At 42.1% G+C, this 19,389-nt stretch overlaps 1 protein-coding gene across 2 annotated transcripts in view; it reads right to left on the reverse strand.

Annotated features, from left to right (window-relative positions):
- The window catches only part of GTPBP6 (GTP binding protein 6 (putative)), a 105,531-nt gene that overhangs the window by 56,081 nt on the left and 30,061 nt on the right, over positions 1-19,389 (reverse strand). The window contains exons 1-3 of one of the 2 annotated variants that reach the window (XM_069204307.1): positions 14,006-14,138; positions 13,807-13,915; positions 11,974-12,044 (exon numbers count right to left, since the gene is read on the reverse strand). In XM_069204307.1, coding sequence (XP_069060408.1) covers positions 11,974-12,044; positions 13,807-13,816 — 81 coding nt within the window. In that variant the 5' untranslated portion in view covers positions 13,817-13,915; positions 14,006-14,138. Of the gene's footprint in view, positions 1-11,973; positions 12,045-13,806; positions 13,916-14,005; positions 14,144-19,389 lie in introns of those variants that run through there. The other variant, XM_069204306.1, reaches the window with a different exon arrangement.

Here is a 19,389-nt window from a genome sequence, read left to right on the forward strand (position 1 = left end):
TGGGGCATTAAAGATGTATGTAGGGTGTAGCATGACCTAACTAGGGAGTACTCCTTCTATTCCAGCCTATATGCACTACATGTCTGCCTAGATAAATTCCTGTGCTCCAGCCAACTGTGTCCATTTGACAGGCATATGGTGTACGTCGGCCACACTATATCTGATCATAGCCCACTACTGATGCGTATCCACTGGGGGGAAGAACGAGTGGTAATCCCCTTGTGGTGCCTGTGTCCCAGTGCATTGGAGGACACTTCATACTGAGAGGCCCAATCGGACTACTTGGAGCATTATCAAGGTACACATCAGACTGCCTTGTGGAGTGGGAGGCCTTTAAGATGGTGGCAAGAGGATACTGCCTGGGTGCTTCTGTGGGGGACCAGGAGAGACCAATAGTAAGATTTTAATAAAATGCATGGCACTATTCGCCATCTGGACAATCAACTTGGACTTGATCAAGAGGTGGGGCCACGGCTGGCAGAGGCCAGGGAGCAATACAGTGTCCTCTTGGCAAAGCTCTGGTGTCATAGCAATAAGGTGTATTTTGCCTATGCCCATTGCAGCGACGGTAGGGAGGGGCAGCTACGGGTGGACTGGTAGAGCCAGAGGGGAGGTGGGGTGCCCAATTACTCACTTGCGTTTGCCAGATGGAGGGCTGGTGTATTCCCAAATAGTTATTAATAACATCTTTCAAGACTATTATACGACCCTCTATGGAAGGCAGGCTGAGGATTCCGGGGAGGTCACGTGGACCTTTCTGAGCCCTTGCAATTACACAGACTCCCTATGGAGGGACTGGGAGGCCGAATCACACACCACAAGAGATTAAATAAACCATACCACATACGGCAAGGGGGAAACACCTACTCTATTTTTACTGGGATGTTGGCGCAGAGACTGGCCGCTGTATACGCCACAGCCCTGGAAAAGTGGGTACTACCTGCCTCCACCAGAGATGTGCCAGTGATCCTTCTCCATAAGAAGCAAGGGTAGGAGCACCTGTTACAGCATATAGACCATTGTCTATGTAAACATGGACTTTAGGATTTTAAGCAAGATTTTAGCAATGTGACTGCTCAAGCTGTGCGGATTTATACCACAAAGTAATACCACCCTGAACTTACTCCACTTGTATATGCTTAGGAACGCTCCATCATTGCAGGATGAGGGACATAGAGAAATAGTGACAATTGACCTTGAAAAGGCATTTGACACAGTTAGATGGTCATATTTGGAACAGGTCATGCTTAAATGGGGTTGAATGTTGCCTGGGTGCGATTGGTACACCTGCTCTACACTGACCCCACAGTCAGGGTGAGGACAAGTCATTGGGTTTCCGGTTACCAAGTGGTTCACAGAGGCCAGTTATCTCCTCTACTGTTTGTTCTCGCCGTTGAGCCTTTCGCGGCATTGTGCAGGGAGAGAAGACAGGGAAGGGAAGAGGTATTGTGCTAGATGGAGCTGAACACATTATTTCGCTATACGCTGATGACTTGCTACTATATCTGTCCACTGTGGAGACTGATGTCCCATACATGTTGCAATTGCTACAGGAGTCTGGCAGGGTTTTAGGCCTGCAGGTGAACCTGATGGAGTCCTGCATTTTCCCTCTGAGCCTGGAGCTGGCAAGACTCCGTCCTTACTACGAGACATTCAGTGGGCCCGCCACATTTTCTTCTACCTGGGGATACAAATTTATCATAGGATGGAAGACACACGGGAGGGTAAGTTGGGTCCTGCACTGTCCTCCTTGCGTGGATTTGTGGCCTTCTGAAAGACACTGAAGCTTCCCCTTATGGCATGGCTAGCACTCGCTAAGATGATCATCTTGCCCTGGTTGCTATATTACTTCACCAATCTTCCCATGTGGATCTCGGTTGGATAGTTCAGACAACTAGACTCGCTCCTTTGGGAGCTTATAGGGGGTGGTGGACGCCATTGAGTATCACTGTGCACCCTCCGGTGGCCTGTCTTAGAGGGGGGAGTAGGGGTAACAGACTTTGAGGCCTACTACTTAGCGGGCCAGTTGCAAAGGACCACCAAGTGGCTAGATGGAACGAATTTGGCAGATTTGGGGAGACTAGGTTCTGAACCTAACAAGGGGGGCACTGCTGGTGCGACTCCTGGGAAGACCAATGGGGAGAAGGAGGGATGGCTTGTTGCTATCCACGGCCGCCCTCTGTTGGTAATGCTGGGCTTGATGCCCAAGGGATTGCCCATTTTTTGCTCATGCCTTCCTACTGGTGGGTCTACCATACAGTGACCCCCCAACCGTTTTCTCTGCAGCACAGATGGCAAGCTGGACAGGGGTAGGGCTAGGGCTGGTATGGTTGGTGACTGTAATGAGGCTTGCACACTGATACCACTGGCAACCCTGATTGACTCCTGTGGTCTTCCCCGGGCCAGTTCCTCCATTATGAAGCACCTGTTAGGATTTTCACTGGTCTTTGGGATAGACGGATGGATGAACCACAGACACATGCAGTCCTCCAGTTGTTATTGTTAATGGGAGCCAGAAGGCACTTGGTGAAGTGGTTTTATAGTGCCCTTACGGAATAGTCAGGACCCACTACATGCACTACAGAGGAGGTGGGGGGGGGGGGGTACTGGGCAGGGACATACCATATCATAAGTAGTTGAGAATGTTGGTGTATCCTCAGAAGGTCTCCCATAACACTTGCCTCAAATATATTCAATTCAATTACCTTCATCAGACGTCACACCTAAGAAACCTATCGCTATTTTTGGGGGACGAGGCCAGGCACTGTCTTAGATGCACCCTAAAGGAGGTGGATTTCTGTCCTAGGACCTGGTCCTGTGCTTATACCCAGGACTTTTGGACAGCAGTGGTGCAGAAGCTGGGCAGGACACTTAACCACAGTCTCACTTGCACTTTGGAGATATACTTGATGGGGTCCTTCCTTAGGCGGGAAACTAAGAGGGTGGGGAACCGCTTCATTGATTTGGTGATGATATTGGTCAGAGGCAGATTGCTATGACCTGGAAGTCAGCAGTGGGTCCGGTGGTGTCCAGATGGGAGACTGCCTTTATGGAGTGGGCTACAAGAGAAGAGTTAGCGCTTTGGAGGGAAGAAGCGCTGAACATGACATGATGCCCCATAGTACCTCTTTGGACATGGACAGAAGAGCTGGATGCTTTTGAGGATCCAGACAGCCGGTCTGCACTCTCCTCCAGTGCATCAGAGTAAGGTGGCGAAACAGCAGACCAGTAGAGTGCCCATGGCTATTGCAGGTCTTTTGGCTGTCGGTGGTTGGGGGCCCGCTAGGGGGTAGGTAGAAAGTGCCATAGGCTAGCTATTGCCTGGTATCGTTAACCCTTGGAGTTCATGTCTGTGCCGCCTTCCTGATTGAAGGGGCGGGGGGAAGTGTTGAAGCATCCTCTTGGGCTCCTATGTGGCGAACAAGGACTTTCATAGGTATCTAGACCCAAATGTTAACATTGTTTGGTTATGGCCACTGTTTTCAGGTCTGTTCTGTATCTCCATGGAAACTATATATTGGCAATTTCTGACAGGTTCCAATGTAAGGCGGGAGGGGATGTAACTATCCGGGGCATTGTATATGTATTGGAATACAGAAAAACAACTGTGAATATTAATGTTTTATCTAACTGACATCCTTGGCTTCTATAGGCATAGTGTAAATTCCTATGAGATGTGTCATTACATTGTACGTTTCGATATGAGGAAAACCTAATAAAAATATATGTTATTTAAAAAGCGTAAAGGAAACTGCCTGAAATTATACGTTATGCCAGCGTATTTTAACTTTTTCCTGGGCCTACTTACAACTGCACTTACCCACAGGCACAAGCACATGCACGTGCCCACGGACACAAAGGCAACTGAACATGTATGTGCTCCTTGTGTGGTGCATGACTCCGTGCTGTCTGTGAGCGTAAGTATTTTCTTTGAATAGGTCTATCCATGCACTACAGAACAAGCACTGGCAATGCCAACAGGTCTCGCCTTCAACTGGTGAGTACGGATATATTGGCTTTCCTCATGCTTTTTACTTTTCTTTTTCACAATCACATCTCGTCAAAACCATGACGAGGCCCTAAACGTATGTTTGGTGGGCCCTACTAATTTTATGTACAACAGAGCGATGACCTAGTGCTGAACCAAGAAACTGAAATTCTATTACACGATACAAACAAACGTGCTGTCTTGAGGCCGTGAATGCATAATATGACATTTAAGAATAACAGTTTTCTAAGGCTTAACTTTTAGGAAATGTTTGATTTAGTCAGTTATTAGGGTGTCAAATGAAACCCCTAATGAACTCAGGAGTAGTTGCCCATATCGCACTACTGTCAGTGGAGGGCAAAAGTTAATAATTGTTACGATTATATGGTTTAGTAGACTGGTTAATAGTGTGATAACTGCATTATGGCAGACAGTGAAATCTTGGGCACAGCTCACTGAGGGTTAACCACATCCACGGACAAAGTGTTTCTTTGTTATACATGCTTTTTCACATTTGTATTGAGGACCAGTGCTGTCAGGATAAACGATGCTGTCTGTTTGTCTTGGCCAACTACGTCCTCTTTGTAACAAAAATGTGTCACCTCATAAATGATTTGATGTCATATGAAATATGAAAAATAATGTATGTTGAGCATCTAATATTGGATCTGACAATACCCTAAAACGCAATGTTATGGTACTAGCAACAATTTAAGATTATCTAAATAAAGTAGCCCAGTAACTATTTCAATAGTCTTTTTCATGATCTTTTTTTACGTTTATTTATATGATGGCGTGTGCCATTATTATATAAATTATGTTGCTTGTATGTTCCAGAGTTTTCGTGTTTTTTTCTGCAGCAGGAACATTGCGATTCTGTGGTGTCAGATCAAGAACAACTGATGGAGGTCTGTGCTGCACTCAGGTGTCTCTTTTGTGTTTGATGACAGTCATGTTTTATTGTATATTTTCAGCTCCATGATGTTTGAGTCAATTTATTCCCATTGGCCGTACTAATGCTTCCCAACCTTGCTGTTATCTTTCTTTATTTCTTCACTTTGTGGGATATGGAGTCATGAACAAAAAAAAGTATGTCATCTGTACATCACTTATCAGTGGCCTGGTTGTCACATGCAAAATATGTGTATGGTGTTCACTTTCCATAGTGGACACCATTCGCTCTGAATAATGTCCGGGGGCCCAATTTACTGAAGGTTTTCCCTGGCCTAACACATTCCTAAAATTGTTCTAATTTGGAAAGGTGGCCCGATTTAAAAAGAGGTCTGTACGGGCTTAAAAAGGTATTAAAGCAGAAGTAATACTGCCCTTCCTTGCTTAAGGCAGACTGAAGACTTTGCAAGTCAAGACCTTGGTGACTAAATCATGAGTGTTATTAATACTCTAATTAGTAGTACTTGACTTATAGATCTTGGAATGATAAAAGGATGAGTTGGTCCCCTGGAGTTATAGTCCAGCGACCAAAGATCCAGACTGAATGCTCAACATGCTGGGCCAGATTTACTGCAGCTTTTCCCTCTACTAAAGCAGAGTTTAATGCAGTATTAAAATTGTCTTAAACCAGGAGAAAGCATGCTTCATCTAGCTAATGATTTGTAGTGGCTTAAGACAATATTAAAACAGCCTGAAGACGTTGTCAACACTTTAATTTCTGTCTTACAACAGCCTAAGACTATTTACCGTCCAGGATACCTAATGACAGTCTGAAGAGTGTCTTAAGGTAGGGCATAACTTTAGTAAATGAGGTCCATGCTGCTTTCTTTTATGAGTCTCAAGACTGTTTAGGTGCATTGTATGATTACACAAGTTCTCACCAGATAGCAAAAGCTGTCCCTATGGAAGACCTAAAAAGCAGGTATGTTGGTTTCACCAATGATTGCTTCATTTCATTTCTAGAGCCTGGTCTCTGCATTGTCCTTTAGCTTGTGCACAACAAACTACTACTTTCAACACTGCTCTTTAGAATTTACTTCTGTTAGCAATTTCATCAACGAAATACACAATCTCATAGAGGACTTAAAAAACAACCTATTTTTTTTGCCTCAGACTTTATTATCCTCAACCTGTGTGTGTCCACCCGACGTATTTCCTGAAGGTTATTATAATATGCACATGAAACTTTACGATAAATAACTTGCTTATGTACTGATTGTAAATCTGCTTTGGTATGTAAACTGAGTGCACCACTACAATATGTATGTGCTGAACCACTCTCTATTCTACTATCACTGTTTTGGTTATGACCTATGCTCTACTTTGTCACTGTTTGGGTAATATGATCTTATTTCTATACCTTCCTAATATGATCACAAACAGTTTGCAATCGCTGGGGCCTTTAATGTTCAGGGAGATTTCAATCTTGAGTGGGCCAATTGTGTGGTGCACATGAGGAAAAAAAAAATGTATGATTTTTCAAAACTGCACCCGCTCCTTCCTACTCCACCCATCACAATGTTAGAGAGCTTGATTTATCACTTTCAACCTTCCATCACAGAGCTGTGGTCAGCCCTTCACAATCAACTGGCCTGAGCGACACCCGATTAGTCTCAACATTTTATTTGCTAACGCGAAATAATTAGGCCAAGTAAAACACACTAAAAACACATCTCAGTAATTAAAGGACCTTGAAACTACTCTTACCTTATTTCTTTTTATCATACACGGCAAAACTATGGTTTTGCTTTGACAAATCGTCCTTATGTTGTTGCTGGTAAACAGCAAATCACAACAAGGTGCTGCGGCTTATAGGAGAACTGTAATTAAGCCCTCACCTCAAGAACATATTAGAAACCCTAATCAGGTAGAGAAAGTCCAGAAATCCTACAGCCCTGTTGAATGCCTGGGACCAGTTAGGCTTTTAGAAAAGGCAGAAAGAGACATGTTGGCCTGAATAGATGGTGCAAGTCAGTTTTCTCATATACCATGCCTCTAGGTTTTTATTCATACCTATGGTCCCAATTTAATAAAGGCGATAACATGGGCACCATAAGGTATTTTTTTTTAACTCTGTGGGGATCCTCATCACTATCAAGTATAATTTATCTAAGACCTCCACTTACCAAACTAGGGAAGGTGAAGTCCAGCCAGGTCGCACTGTCCTACCCAGGAGGGGAGAGGTTGCTGATAAGGAAGCATGACACAATAAGTGTGTGAGGCTTCCTCTTCCAGAAAAGAGATTCTTCCTCTTGTGACCGGACAGATTTTCTCAAAATGATTAGGGTTTCTAATATATTGAGGGCTCAATTATAGTTCTCCTATAAGCCACCACACCTTGTTGTGATTTGGTATTCTGAAGTGAGGACGTACAGTGGTAGTTTACCTCCCCCTCTCCATTAGTGATTGTGTTGCTGGTGAACAGGCCATTAAAGGTGGCCGACAGGTGTGCAATGGACCCGGACGGCTATAGCTGACTGTTGTACGATGAAAAGAGGATGTCTCATTTGCTGATACCTCTAGCACAGGGTGACCAGAGCACTGAGATGGATGGGTAGGCTAATATTAGGAACCTCATTATGGCCTCCAACTTGTTCAGGGGATTGTGAGCTTTTGAGGGCCATAATAAATGAAACCTGATAGGAATATCCAAGGTGGGGGGGAACTGTACCATTCCCAGATTTGCAAGACCAGTAGGAACTGTCCTGGGGCCAATATCTACGCTACCAGCACTTGCAACATCTCCTTCTGCCGCATACTGGGGCTCTTAGGGAGGACCCAGATGAATCACCCCTAGAATATAGAGTACTATGGACTCCTCTTAACAATCATGCGGTGTCCAAAATATATTTGTCGCTCCTACACAATAGCAACCTTCCACTGGATCATCTCTGAGAAGGAGGGAGACTTGGGTAGACTGGAGGATCATGATTGGGGGCGACCTGCAGGTACCCCGGAGAGGCAGCCATAGGGGCCAGATTCCAATTAATCCAACTAAAACTCCTCCATAGGGTTTACTTCACTAGAACTAGATTGTTTTGAATGGGGAGTGCTGATAACAATCTATGTTCAGAAGTACAAGAGGGGGAGTAAGGAGGAGGATCTCCACAGTCTTAGGCTGCACACTGGAGCTGATCCCACAGCTAATTTCCCCGGGTATCTGGGGTGAGCAATACCCAGATTGATATGCTCTACTCTTCTGCAACACTGCATTAATGGTTGCAAAACAAGATGTGGTTCAACTGCGGGGGCGCATAGAGATCCTAATGCAGAAGGCCTGGGAATCCAATGTAGATTGGTGTATGCAGGCCTAGAAAAATCATAAAAATGTTACTAGACCTGCAGGTCGAGTAACTTGAATAATCTACTTGACCACATCTGTAATGTACTTGACCCGTAAACTGGTCTCAAATTGTGTGATCCTAGACAAATTTTAGTTTAGAGTCGCCCTTTTCTTCATTCTCACATGTGAGTGTACCTTCAAATATGTGAGTGCAGCATTTCTACTGAACAAAAAACTTCTATGTTTCATTAAATAGACCAAACGTTTGCACCATGTATAAAAATAATCTAGCCCACATATAGGGGACACATGATCCATTACTTGCCTCTTAGTTCACTCATCGTATTGCTACCAGGGCAGGAGTATTTATGTTTAAACACTCACTTTTAATAAATATATTACTAAAGGATGGTGTGGTCACACACTACCGTTTACAGACAGAAAATTTCCAAGGAATGTCCAAAATCCAATCAACTAACTTGCAGCTTTATTGATAAAAGTATATAATGTATTACCAAATATGTGAAAATATGGTTTCAGAAAACATTTATTCTTTGCACATCACCAAGTAAGGTGTTCTTATCTAGTTTCACATTATTAAAATATTTTTTCATCACACAGAAGTACAAACAATGGGCTTTCACAACTACTGAAATACACTTTGAAATATTTGTACAGATGACTTAGCTATTTAAATGTTGTGTTAGGAAAAAACTGACAAAATCCTGGAACTCTGCAGTCAGAAGGAAATTAATTGTAAGACAAACTGACTTTTGATATTTGTCTCTGAACTCAGAGCAAATGTGACAATAACAAGATATAAAAGCCTCCTTCACTTTCTGACCGAACAGAACACCTGTTCTATGTCAATGCGCCAGAAGGGGCGAGTAAGTCCTAAAAACTAGTTTGATAAAATAGGACTCTCCATAGTGAGTGGGCGAGTAGAATTTTCGAGGCCTGATATGCAATATGAAAAAAATGGTGTATCGGGCACTTGGCTGCCACAGGAAATATGATAAAATGTGGAGACTCTGGCAACATCCAAAGGAAGACATTTCTTGAGGGAGAGGGCTTGGGTGGGGGGCCCCGCTGGGTCCAGGAACTGAGGGCACTAAGGGGTAGACTAGAATCTCATGTTGGGGGCCTTTATAGGTGTCTGCTCATATGTATTTTCTGCAGCGATTTAGCCAGTGCCTCAGTCGATAGGTTCTGTTGTACTGTATTCATCATGCCTCAAATGTAATTGTTGTGAACGGGTGGCCGCTTTCCACCAGATTGTATGAAAATCAATAAAGAAGTATTTTTTAAAAAACAGGCTATTAAACCTGACATTAAATCAGTCAAACAAATCTACTGCTTCTACTGCGATCCCCTGCATACCAAAACTTGAGTATTTATAGAGCTCCAGCCCTCTTTAACTTCCGCAAGTCTATTTCGAAGCAGTCATAAATATATATGTTCTTGAAACTATATAATCCTCTGCTCAGGATAAAACACTAAAGAGCAGGCAGCCATATGTCACAATTTTTTCAGACTGTGCAACAGAATTTGACCGTCCAGAAACTGCTCCCATTTTTTTCATTGCTAAGAAAATGAAAATCAGAATTGTCAATGTCACTCGTGTCCATTGCCAAAAACGGTGTCCTAAAATGAATGTATTTTGGTATTTTCTTTGTCTGTCTTTTCTCTAATGAAGTAGCTGAAACAGTCTTGCCCTAATCACCAAACCCTAAACCAGCAATTGTTTCTCCCTATTTGATTAAATGGCATTTTTTGTGTTTTCTTCTTTACTGTACTTATTTGATACACATCTAACTAGCTGGCCTTAGGAATCTTAGCAAATCTGTGCAAAGTGGTTCAGGTGGCCCACCCCTTTTCAAAATCTGTTACAAGACAGACCAAAACAATTGTCTGGGTACCAGCAATCCGAGTTGCAGGTGAATTGTAGCACAGAGACAACTACTCTTCTGGACATTGATGAAATCATCTGAATTCTGGATGTTGGTGATCCCGGTGTCCTGGTGCTACTAGGCATCTCAGAACTGCTTGATGCAAATGAACATCCGGGGACCAATTCACAAAAGCATTTATGAGTCTTGGGAGTAGTACTACCGGAGAACTCTTTTACATACTCTTTCATGCTTTTGTGAACCAGAACGAAACATCCACCGCACCATTAGCAAAAGTGCAAAGCGGGAACAATCTATTCTATTTGTACTAGCTGTAGATGAATATTCCCATTTTTGATGTTTCTCGCCCAATTCACAACAGCATGTAAGTGTAAGTAAAAGAGTTCTCTTAACTACTTTTACATGCCTTTGTGAATATGTTCCAATATCTTCTGGAGATTTTTATGGTGGGGGTGGGGGGCAGTGAAGAGCAGATTTGTTTACTTCATTTTCAACAGACTGCAACTGGGGAAGGCTCCTTTAGGTGTTCACTAAGGTTCCATTCAGTCTTCATTGCACTTCAATCTGTATATACAACCAGTGGGGGTGCTCCCCAATACCATGGATGTCATTGCTCATCAATATGTTGACAATATATAGTTATGCCTTCACTTAGCAACTATAAAGAAAATTCAATACCCGTTTGCCTGCCTCAAAGTTATTAAAAATTACATGACTGAGCATTGTATAAAATGTAATCGCCAAAAGCCCCAGAAGAGATAAACTTTGCTTGTGGAGTTGTGTCTCCAGGAGGTTTCTAAGGATGGGATGCTGGTCGTTTCTGTCAATAAATAGGTGTGCCAATCTGAGAAGTTCCAACTACACACTTGGGAACTATCAAGCCAATCCCATCAAAAGATCTGAGAACGTTGTTCAACACTTGATGCAATTGAAGCAGGACTGTGAAAACTTAATTATGGCAAAGATCCCTAAATTGGCTTTTGGCCACCTTAAAGCCAGACTGGACACACCAATGAGATTGGCTTTGGAGCACAAAAGTTCATCCATGAGCCTTCGATGTTGCTCTTGATCTACTACCAAGATTGTGATGGACTGCCTGGTGTACCAACTAATTCCTCCTAAGCATCCTCAATATCATGCCTCCAAATTGGTAATGTTAGGAGGAGTTTGCCACAGCCAATATATTTTGGGACAGGAAGTGCTCAGGGTTTGGAAGCAGAAGACAAATTCACAATCTTTGGCCGGAGTGGCTGCTACAGCCTGGGAATCCTTACGATCAGTCTTTCCAACTCTTCCTACATACCTCTGCTTTACAAAGACATAAATAGCTTATTTGTTTTCCCCTTTCTTGAGTTAATTCTTTTTCTACATGCTCGCTTCTGCACCAGATTTATTGTTAAAATATTTAATTTTAAGATTATTTGTTTTATTTAGTTTGCTTCGGTTTATTTTTATTTTCATGTTTTTTTAAAGTGCTCTGATGCTTGGGCACTATCCACACACTAACCTTGCGATTCCTCGTGATTGTTCTCAGCCGCTCCCTTTGTCTCCTGGCTAACTATTTTTCAAAAAGACAACTCTTTTAATACTTAATAATTAGACCTAGAACAGATAGGATTTTTCATCTTAGACTCTACACCAAGAGCGGCTATAAATCCACACCACACTGGCAGAATAAACAAAACATTTTATCATAAAGATGTAACTTCAAATTCAAACGTGCTGCTGCTAGGGGCAATCTCATCAGCATCTTTGACCAGAATAGAAATATCTGCTTCCAATCATCTCCTATCACACAGGGAATTGGTGCTAGTAGCAAAAATTGATGCTTCATTTCCTACCGAAGTCACTGCAGATATTCTTTCTACATTCAGGAAGACGGAGGTTAACTGAGGCAATCCCTTCACCTTTTCTAAAATAAAAAAAATATAGTCATTGCTTGGACTGTTCGAAAACACACACTTAGATTAACATACCAGATTTATGCATTACATTTTATTTATATATCAGAATAGTAATTTACACAGATCACAGTCCACTATGGATCTGCATTGGTGAGATAAGATCCGCAGGAGATCAATACTAACCATAAAAAGCAATTAAATGAAATAATACCTTCACCAAGTGCAACTACTAATTTCTAAGCCGCATGTCTGTTCCTCTTAGGGGTATTCCTCAGTTTTTCTTTAATTTGTTATGTACCACACTTGAGTGAGTTTTCTGAATGTTCTTTAGTGGTTTACAGGAGGATTGAAAGGTATCCTTTAACTGTGTCTCCTAATACGATGAGCAGTATTTTAGAGGCCAGTACCAACTGTTTGGATGCAGCAAGATGCTGTATACAAAATAGTGATGCGGGGTGGACCAGAAGTAAAGTGCAGTACTTGGGGGCTTGAAGCACTCACGTTTTCCTCATGACAGGAATAATCACCATGGGAATAAATAATCACCTTATTATTGGCAGAGGCAGCAGGATAAATTAGTGTCCAATCCCTTTAAACAGGGGGTAAAAAGTAATGAGTGTTAACTTGCCAACTTGCTCTGTATGTACTTGACTCCACAACATGCAAACTTAGGGCCTGATTTCGATCTTGGCAGATGGAATACTCTGTTACAAACTTGACGGATATTCTGTCCACTGTATTACGTTCTCCGTAGGATAAAACGGGATCGTAATACGGCAGACGGGATATCCGTCACATTTGTGACAAATTAACCCCGTCCACCAGGATCGTAATCAGGCTCTAATTCATGAAATCCCACAGTACAAAGAGAAATGTGGTTGGAAATGCCATGATTTATGGTGAGAGTGAGCTAAACATTGTCTCACCAGTTCTTTTATAAAACTCTAAGGACCTCATTACGAGTTTGGCGGCCTGTGGACCACCATGTTGGCGTGGCGATCTGACCGCCATATTATGAGTTTGGCTATGAGACCACCAAAAGACCGCTAGCGGTCCACCGGCCACGCCATACTGACAATCAGTCAGTATGGCGGGGACCGCAGCGGTTCTTCACCGCAGCGGTCAATGTTAGAGATCCCGGCATCAGTACCACCATGGTTATTACAACCTGTCAGACTGCCAAGTTTTCACTGAAAATTCCAATGCCATGGAAAGCTTGGCAGTCCGACAGGTAAAGAGCTCAAAACGCAGGGACCCAGAGATACGGCCACATGGGGGGGAAGAGAGAGGTTTTCATTTCATTAGTAGAGCTCACCAATATCCACATTTAGTCAAACCACTAAGAACGCAATTTCCCCTATTCAAACTTTATAGTACAATGGTGTAAATTAAACAAATAACATATAGCTGTAATCACCATGATATGGGATTATAGAACTTGTGGTTGACATTTGACAGCATTTTAGAATGTTTGGGGATGCACAGATGAATATCGACCATTCAATTCCCTACTTGCCATTTTACTTGTGTTCCCAACACTGGATGGAATTTGAGTGACTTGCCAGATTGATAGCTCGGACAAGTAGCCATGCATTACATGCACGGGAAGCCATCTTTCTCATACTGTCTGGATTCACATTCTGAATTTTGTAATGAAACTGAAGAACGATTTGCAAAGTGTCATAGTTAAACTACAACCTCATGGTATATTACTGAAATGTAGAGTTTGTTTAAGGAAACATGCAAGTCAATTAACTTTAATAACATTACCTGTGAACATCGCCAAAAGCCTTTTTTGCGCTGTGTGGTTGTTAGGCTGACATCATATAGTAAAAAGGTAACTTTGAGCCTACCTGGGAATTTGCAAATACTCCTGCACCTGTACAAGTAATGATTTTTATTTAATTTACTGGAATATAAATATGCCTTATAAGAGAAAAGAATTGTTTTACGTTCTCAACGCTGTTACCTGTCAGTGTCTGGAAGTTGCCTTTTCCAAATATGAATTTGCTGTCTGGAGTTTTAGTGGAAAGAATCAGTGTATCCACCACTGTCCAGCTGGGAAGACTGTTCACAAGGGCCACTGCTTCGGCAAGTTGAAGTTGTGCTGCAGTAATAGAAACCAAGTAACATAACCAGATTAATATAGAACCCACTTTGTTGGTCTGGAAGTGTTTCCTTTACTACACATAACATGTGCTTCTACGATGTAGCATAAAATACAACAACATTCGGGATTTTCACCAGACCACCATAAATTAGGCCCAGCATTCCACACACAATTAGATGTAACAGAGTATGCTTATATATTGCTCCTTTTGAATCGTATAAATCAGTGGATCTTAACCTGTGTGCTGAGGACCCCTGGAGGTCTGCGAAGCCTACACATGGGGTCCATGACTTAATATATATATATATATATATATATATTAAAATTAATAAAGTAAATAAAATAAAGAAGGAAATTTGAAAAGGTGAAAACTTTTTTATAGTGGATTGTGAATTAAACACAATATTTCAAAATGTGAGCATTTGTTTGGTGTATGCTTGTTTTTTGTAATATTATCTTGAGGTTCATAGCATAGAAATTGCTTTAGGCCGGGGGTCCCTGGCTTGCAATAATGACTCAGTGAGGGTCCCTGGATCCCAGCAGTGATTCTGTGGGAGTCCACCTAAGTCAAAAGGTTAAGGACTGCTGATGTAAGTTGTTATAGGTATAAGTTTTTTTTAATTTTTTTAAATGAAGCCACAAGTTCATGATATTGACCCAGGCATGTTAATTCATATTCTTTTCACATGGAGTTAAGTTAATAAAAAAACTCAGAATATCCCTGCAATGGCTCTTTTACCTGCAACATTAATTAAAGATCGTTTTTTTCCAGGTCAACAGATAGGATGAAGAGTTTGGCATTTTGGATTCACTGGACATTATGCAAGTTTATACTGATTCAATTCATTCTTTGTTAATGGTTTACCAATCTGCCCCAAGCAAAGGCATTCAAAAGGGCCCTTGGAAGGGCCTGGAAATGAAAGAAGAACAGTCAATAATTTCTACTACGCTGGACAACTGAAGAGCTGTTGACGTTAATTGATCAAAAGGGCTCAATAAAGCTAATACAACCACTGAGTCAGAGACACACTTAAAGAATTGTTTCATATACAAACGAAGGGTAAAGTTTCTAAAATATTATCTCAGCGAGTATTCAGGACTCATGCAGTTCACACTAACTTTTTTTCAAAGAAAACATTTGAAAATACAATCCAATATTATGGTTTTTTACCTTCCTTAGGAGACAACCCACATTATTAGACTTTACTATAGGTCATCTTTCAGACTCATCATTCCTGCTCTCAAAATAGCTAGAGAGCACAAAACAACAAGCATTTTCAATGCAACGGGTCTCACATTTGTTCGAGTTAGAGCTATTAGCGTTGTAAAGCAAAAAAAAACACAGCGCAATTGCGCTATGTAAAATGCAGCGCGATCGCACTGCGTGGAAAATAAACAGATAAAGTAGTCCGGACTCCAGGCTGAAAACATCAAGCCTCGTATGTTTTTGGTACTTTACCGGTGCTGTGTAGATGGGCTAAACACCGGAAAAGGCATGACGTATGCATGCCTTTCACAAATGAAAGCAAGCGAATTTTAAAAGGCAAGCCCACGAACCAATGTAAGTGACTGATGTGGCATGGGCGTGGTTTCAAGCCCAAAGAGAGATTACAGAATGGACAGAGCACTTTGTGCTCACCCATAAAAATGTGGAGCCCCCCCCCCCACAGACCCTCTTCCAACACGAAGACACAAAGAAGTAGCTAGCTGTAGTCTCATCACTCAATGTCAGTCTGAAAATCACATACCTTTATTGTATTACAGACTGTCCTCTGCAGTTAATCCTTATTATGAACAGACCCAAAAATCTTCCATCCATTTACTAGCCTACCGTAGCTGGTAGCCATTTTAAAACTTTAAGAGTTTGTTTACTGTAATACCCTCTTTGTAGACGGGTTTCACCGACTTGGTAGCACTGAATTGGTCTTGCTGTTCTTGTGGTTGTTAAAGGTAGTGACCTCTCACCTTTATTTCTTATTCTTTCTTTTAACTTGGCAACTTAAAGAAATCATTTTAGGCCTGATTTTATGAATGTCAAACCTTGTAGGCGATATCATAAGAATAACAGTACCGGGCGCACTGTGTGGAATTCCTGGCTTTACAAAAGGTTGAGTAAGCAAAGTATTCAAGCGATACATAGGTGTTAAGTTCATCTCTTTTGTCCTGCTTCTGATATCTGCACTGGTGCACTGCTGGAAATAAAACTAATTCTTTGCAGAAATCATGATAAATAAACCTGCTGATAACGAGGTTCTTTCTTTTAGACATCGCATTACAACAAATTCTTGCTTGGGACCCCTTGTAGCAGAAGTTAAGTATAAACACACTGGCTATGGAGAGGTTTGAGAGGAGCATAGTAAATGTAAATAAGAGGAACTGGTATTTAAGACACACTTATTTTTCTCAGCATACGGGTCACCAAAACATTTAAAGCAGTGGTTCCCAACCTTTTGACTTCTAGGGATCCCCACTTAATCATTGCTGGAACCCAGGGAACCCCACTGAATCATTATTGGAATCTGGGGACCCACATGAGTCATTACTGGAAGCCCGGGACCAAGCACTGGTGATGATTTGAACTGAAAAACAATACACAAAAAATACTGAAAAAAACAAGCAAATACACAAATGATGACACATTAATTAGTTTGCAAAAAAAAAAAAAAAAAATCTAATTTTAATAGAAAGGTTGGAGCTTTTCTAAATTTAAATGAGGCCGCTCATGGTCTGTCTATATTCTGTTGGATGCACCTGCACTGCTCCCATAAATCAATCTGAGGATACTAATTTGTTTTTAGCCTCCAATTTCAAATGTCTTCACATTTAAAATGTTCAATAATACATTTAGCTTCTTTGTTTATATACATTTTATTGATCTTTTAATGTTTTGTAATTTTTTTATTGTTGCAGACCAACTGAGAAGGCTTCGCGGACCCCCAGGGGTCCCCAGACTCCAGGTTGGGAACCACTGATTTAAAGCATCAAACCAAAAATATGTCGGTATTAACAACATAAAAGGATATATTTTTTCCATCCATCAGTTTGAGCTGCCTTGTGGCACATTTTGAGTACACCACCTACCATCAGTTAATCCTTTCTGTCCACGTTAACTCTGCATCTGTTTCTTTTGGTTTTGCTTTTGCCATTATAAGTATAGACATAAAATCATAGGATGCAAAATTACTAAATGGGTCAAACAAGACATCGGGCTACATGGACCTATGCTGGCCCACCTGTGCACCTGTTTGTGAGCTATGCATGTCTGTACAAATGCCAGGCTGTTATCTGTGCTTTCAAGTGCGTGTAGAAAATGCCAGGTATTAGTATGTAATGCATCCAATAATTGTTTTCTTTCTTTTGTGTCACACTTTTATAACAGGAAAAATCCAGCTCCCAAAACACAAACATTAAACCAGGATTTAATGAGCTTCTCATGGCAAACATCACCTTTTGACTCTTTATTACATATCAAAGCGTCAAATTAAATATATCACCCCTTATTGCCCATTATGAACATAGCTCTGTGCCTGACACTATGCATCATTTGGTGCTCTCTGATGCACCTTATGTGGTATAGTACCAGCATATTGTGCTACCAAAATATCGTAGTCACAATATTGACTACCAAACTACTTTGCAGGTAAAAAATGTAAATATATATCGATTTAACATTAATATAGGCACATAGAGGTACCTTGACACTATATCTATCTATCTGTATAGTACCATTGTACTGGTATGTTATCTAATGTGAGTGTATATATATTTAAAACCTAGTAGCAGTTGCCACTAGGTAATGATAGTTAGGGCCTAGTTTCTATAGAAAAAAGTGTTTTTTGACTTGCCTATATCTTTGGCTCCACTTGACGAATCTTCACAAAAATTTCCAAAAACATTCTACAGTCACGTTAGCTGCTGTCTGGAAAGTTTCTGGGTGATCCGTCAAGCGGGGGGCCGAGAAAAAGGGGTGGTCAAAAAAGGTGCATTGTTAATTCCATAATGCTTTTGAACAGGTCTACAGCCTGAACCACTGGACGGCATTACCCCAAATTTGGCAGAAAGGTAGCTCTTAGTCCAGAAAGTTATTTTTTTTGTTATTTTTTGTAAATCCGTTCAGTAGTTTTTTAGAAGTTAAAGAAAATCCAAACTTGTATGTAATATATTATATATATATATATATATATATATATATATAGGGAAGTGAAGGATCCGCAAACCCTCCCGATGTCGTACTGAGATCTGATTGGCTGACAACACTTCAACAAGGAAGTGTTGGCAGCCATGGTGGGACATGGCTTCAGCAGAGTCCAAGAAAAAAAGTAAAAAAATAAGATAAGGGGCCAGGGTAGAATCACCCTGACCCCTTAGCTCTGGTATCCCAGAGGGATCCCCCAGGGATTAAAAAACATTTTTCTTTTAATATGCCGAAATGTTTTAAACAAACAAGCGTGGGCTCCCACACTTGTTTTGTAAACATCCCCTTGGTGGGCAATTAAATGTTGCATGGGGGGGCTGCCAGGCCCCCTCCAGCCCCAGGGACCACCACCTTGCAAGGACTTTTACCAAAACGCATATGGGGGGCCACTCGGCCCCCCCACATCCCCGGGGACTGCCACCTCCCCGGGGACTGCCACCTCCCAAGGGCTTTAAACACATATAATGCGGGGGCTGCTCAGCCCCCCTGCAGCCCCAGGGACAGCCACCTTCCAGGGCTTTAAACTAATATGATGCAGGGGCTGTGTGGCCTCCCTGGAGCCCCGAGGGCCGCCACCTCCCTGGGGCTTTAAACTAATATGAATGAGATGGGCCCCCGCAGCCCCGGGGACCACCACCTCCATGGGGCTACAATAAAAGAGTGAAAGGGGTCCATTGCGGAGCCCCAGGGACCACCACAACCTCCCTGGGGCAATGCTTGTTGGAGGGGGGGTCACGCCCCCCCCCCCTGTGGAGCCGATAATGGCCTTGGGGACAACCCCCCCTCCCACCCTTGGCCGGCTCCTGCTATGTCCCGGGATACCACCCCCAGGACATAGCTGTTTGCTTTTGCTTGGTGTGAGCTGACAGCTCCCACCAAGCAAAAGCAAACAAGTCCACTTTCTGACAGCAGGAGTTGCCAAACAGTTCCCACTGGCAGAAAGCTGAGTTTTCATTTGTTTCAATGCACGCAAATATGCGTGCAGGGAAACGGATGAAAACATTGCTCCCACAAGCAGTATGGGGGAGCCGGCTAGGACCGCGGAGGC

This window comes from Pleurodeles waltl, chromosome 8 (assembly GCF_031143425.1).
Source record: "Pleurodeles waltl isolate 20211129_DDA chromosome 8, aPleWal1.hap1.20221129, whole genome shotgun sequence".
In the NCBI taxonomy this organism is placed as follows: domain Eukaryota; kingdom Metazoa; phylum Chordata; class Amphibia; order Caudata; family Salamandridae; genus Pleurodeles; species Pleurodeles waltl.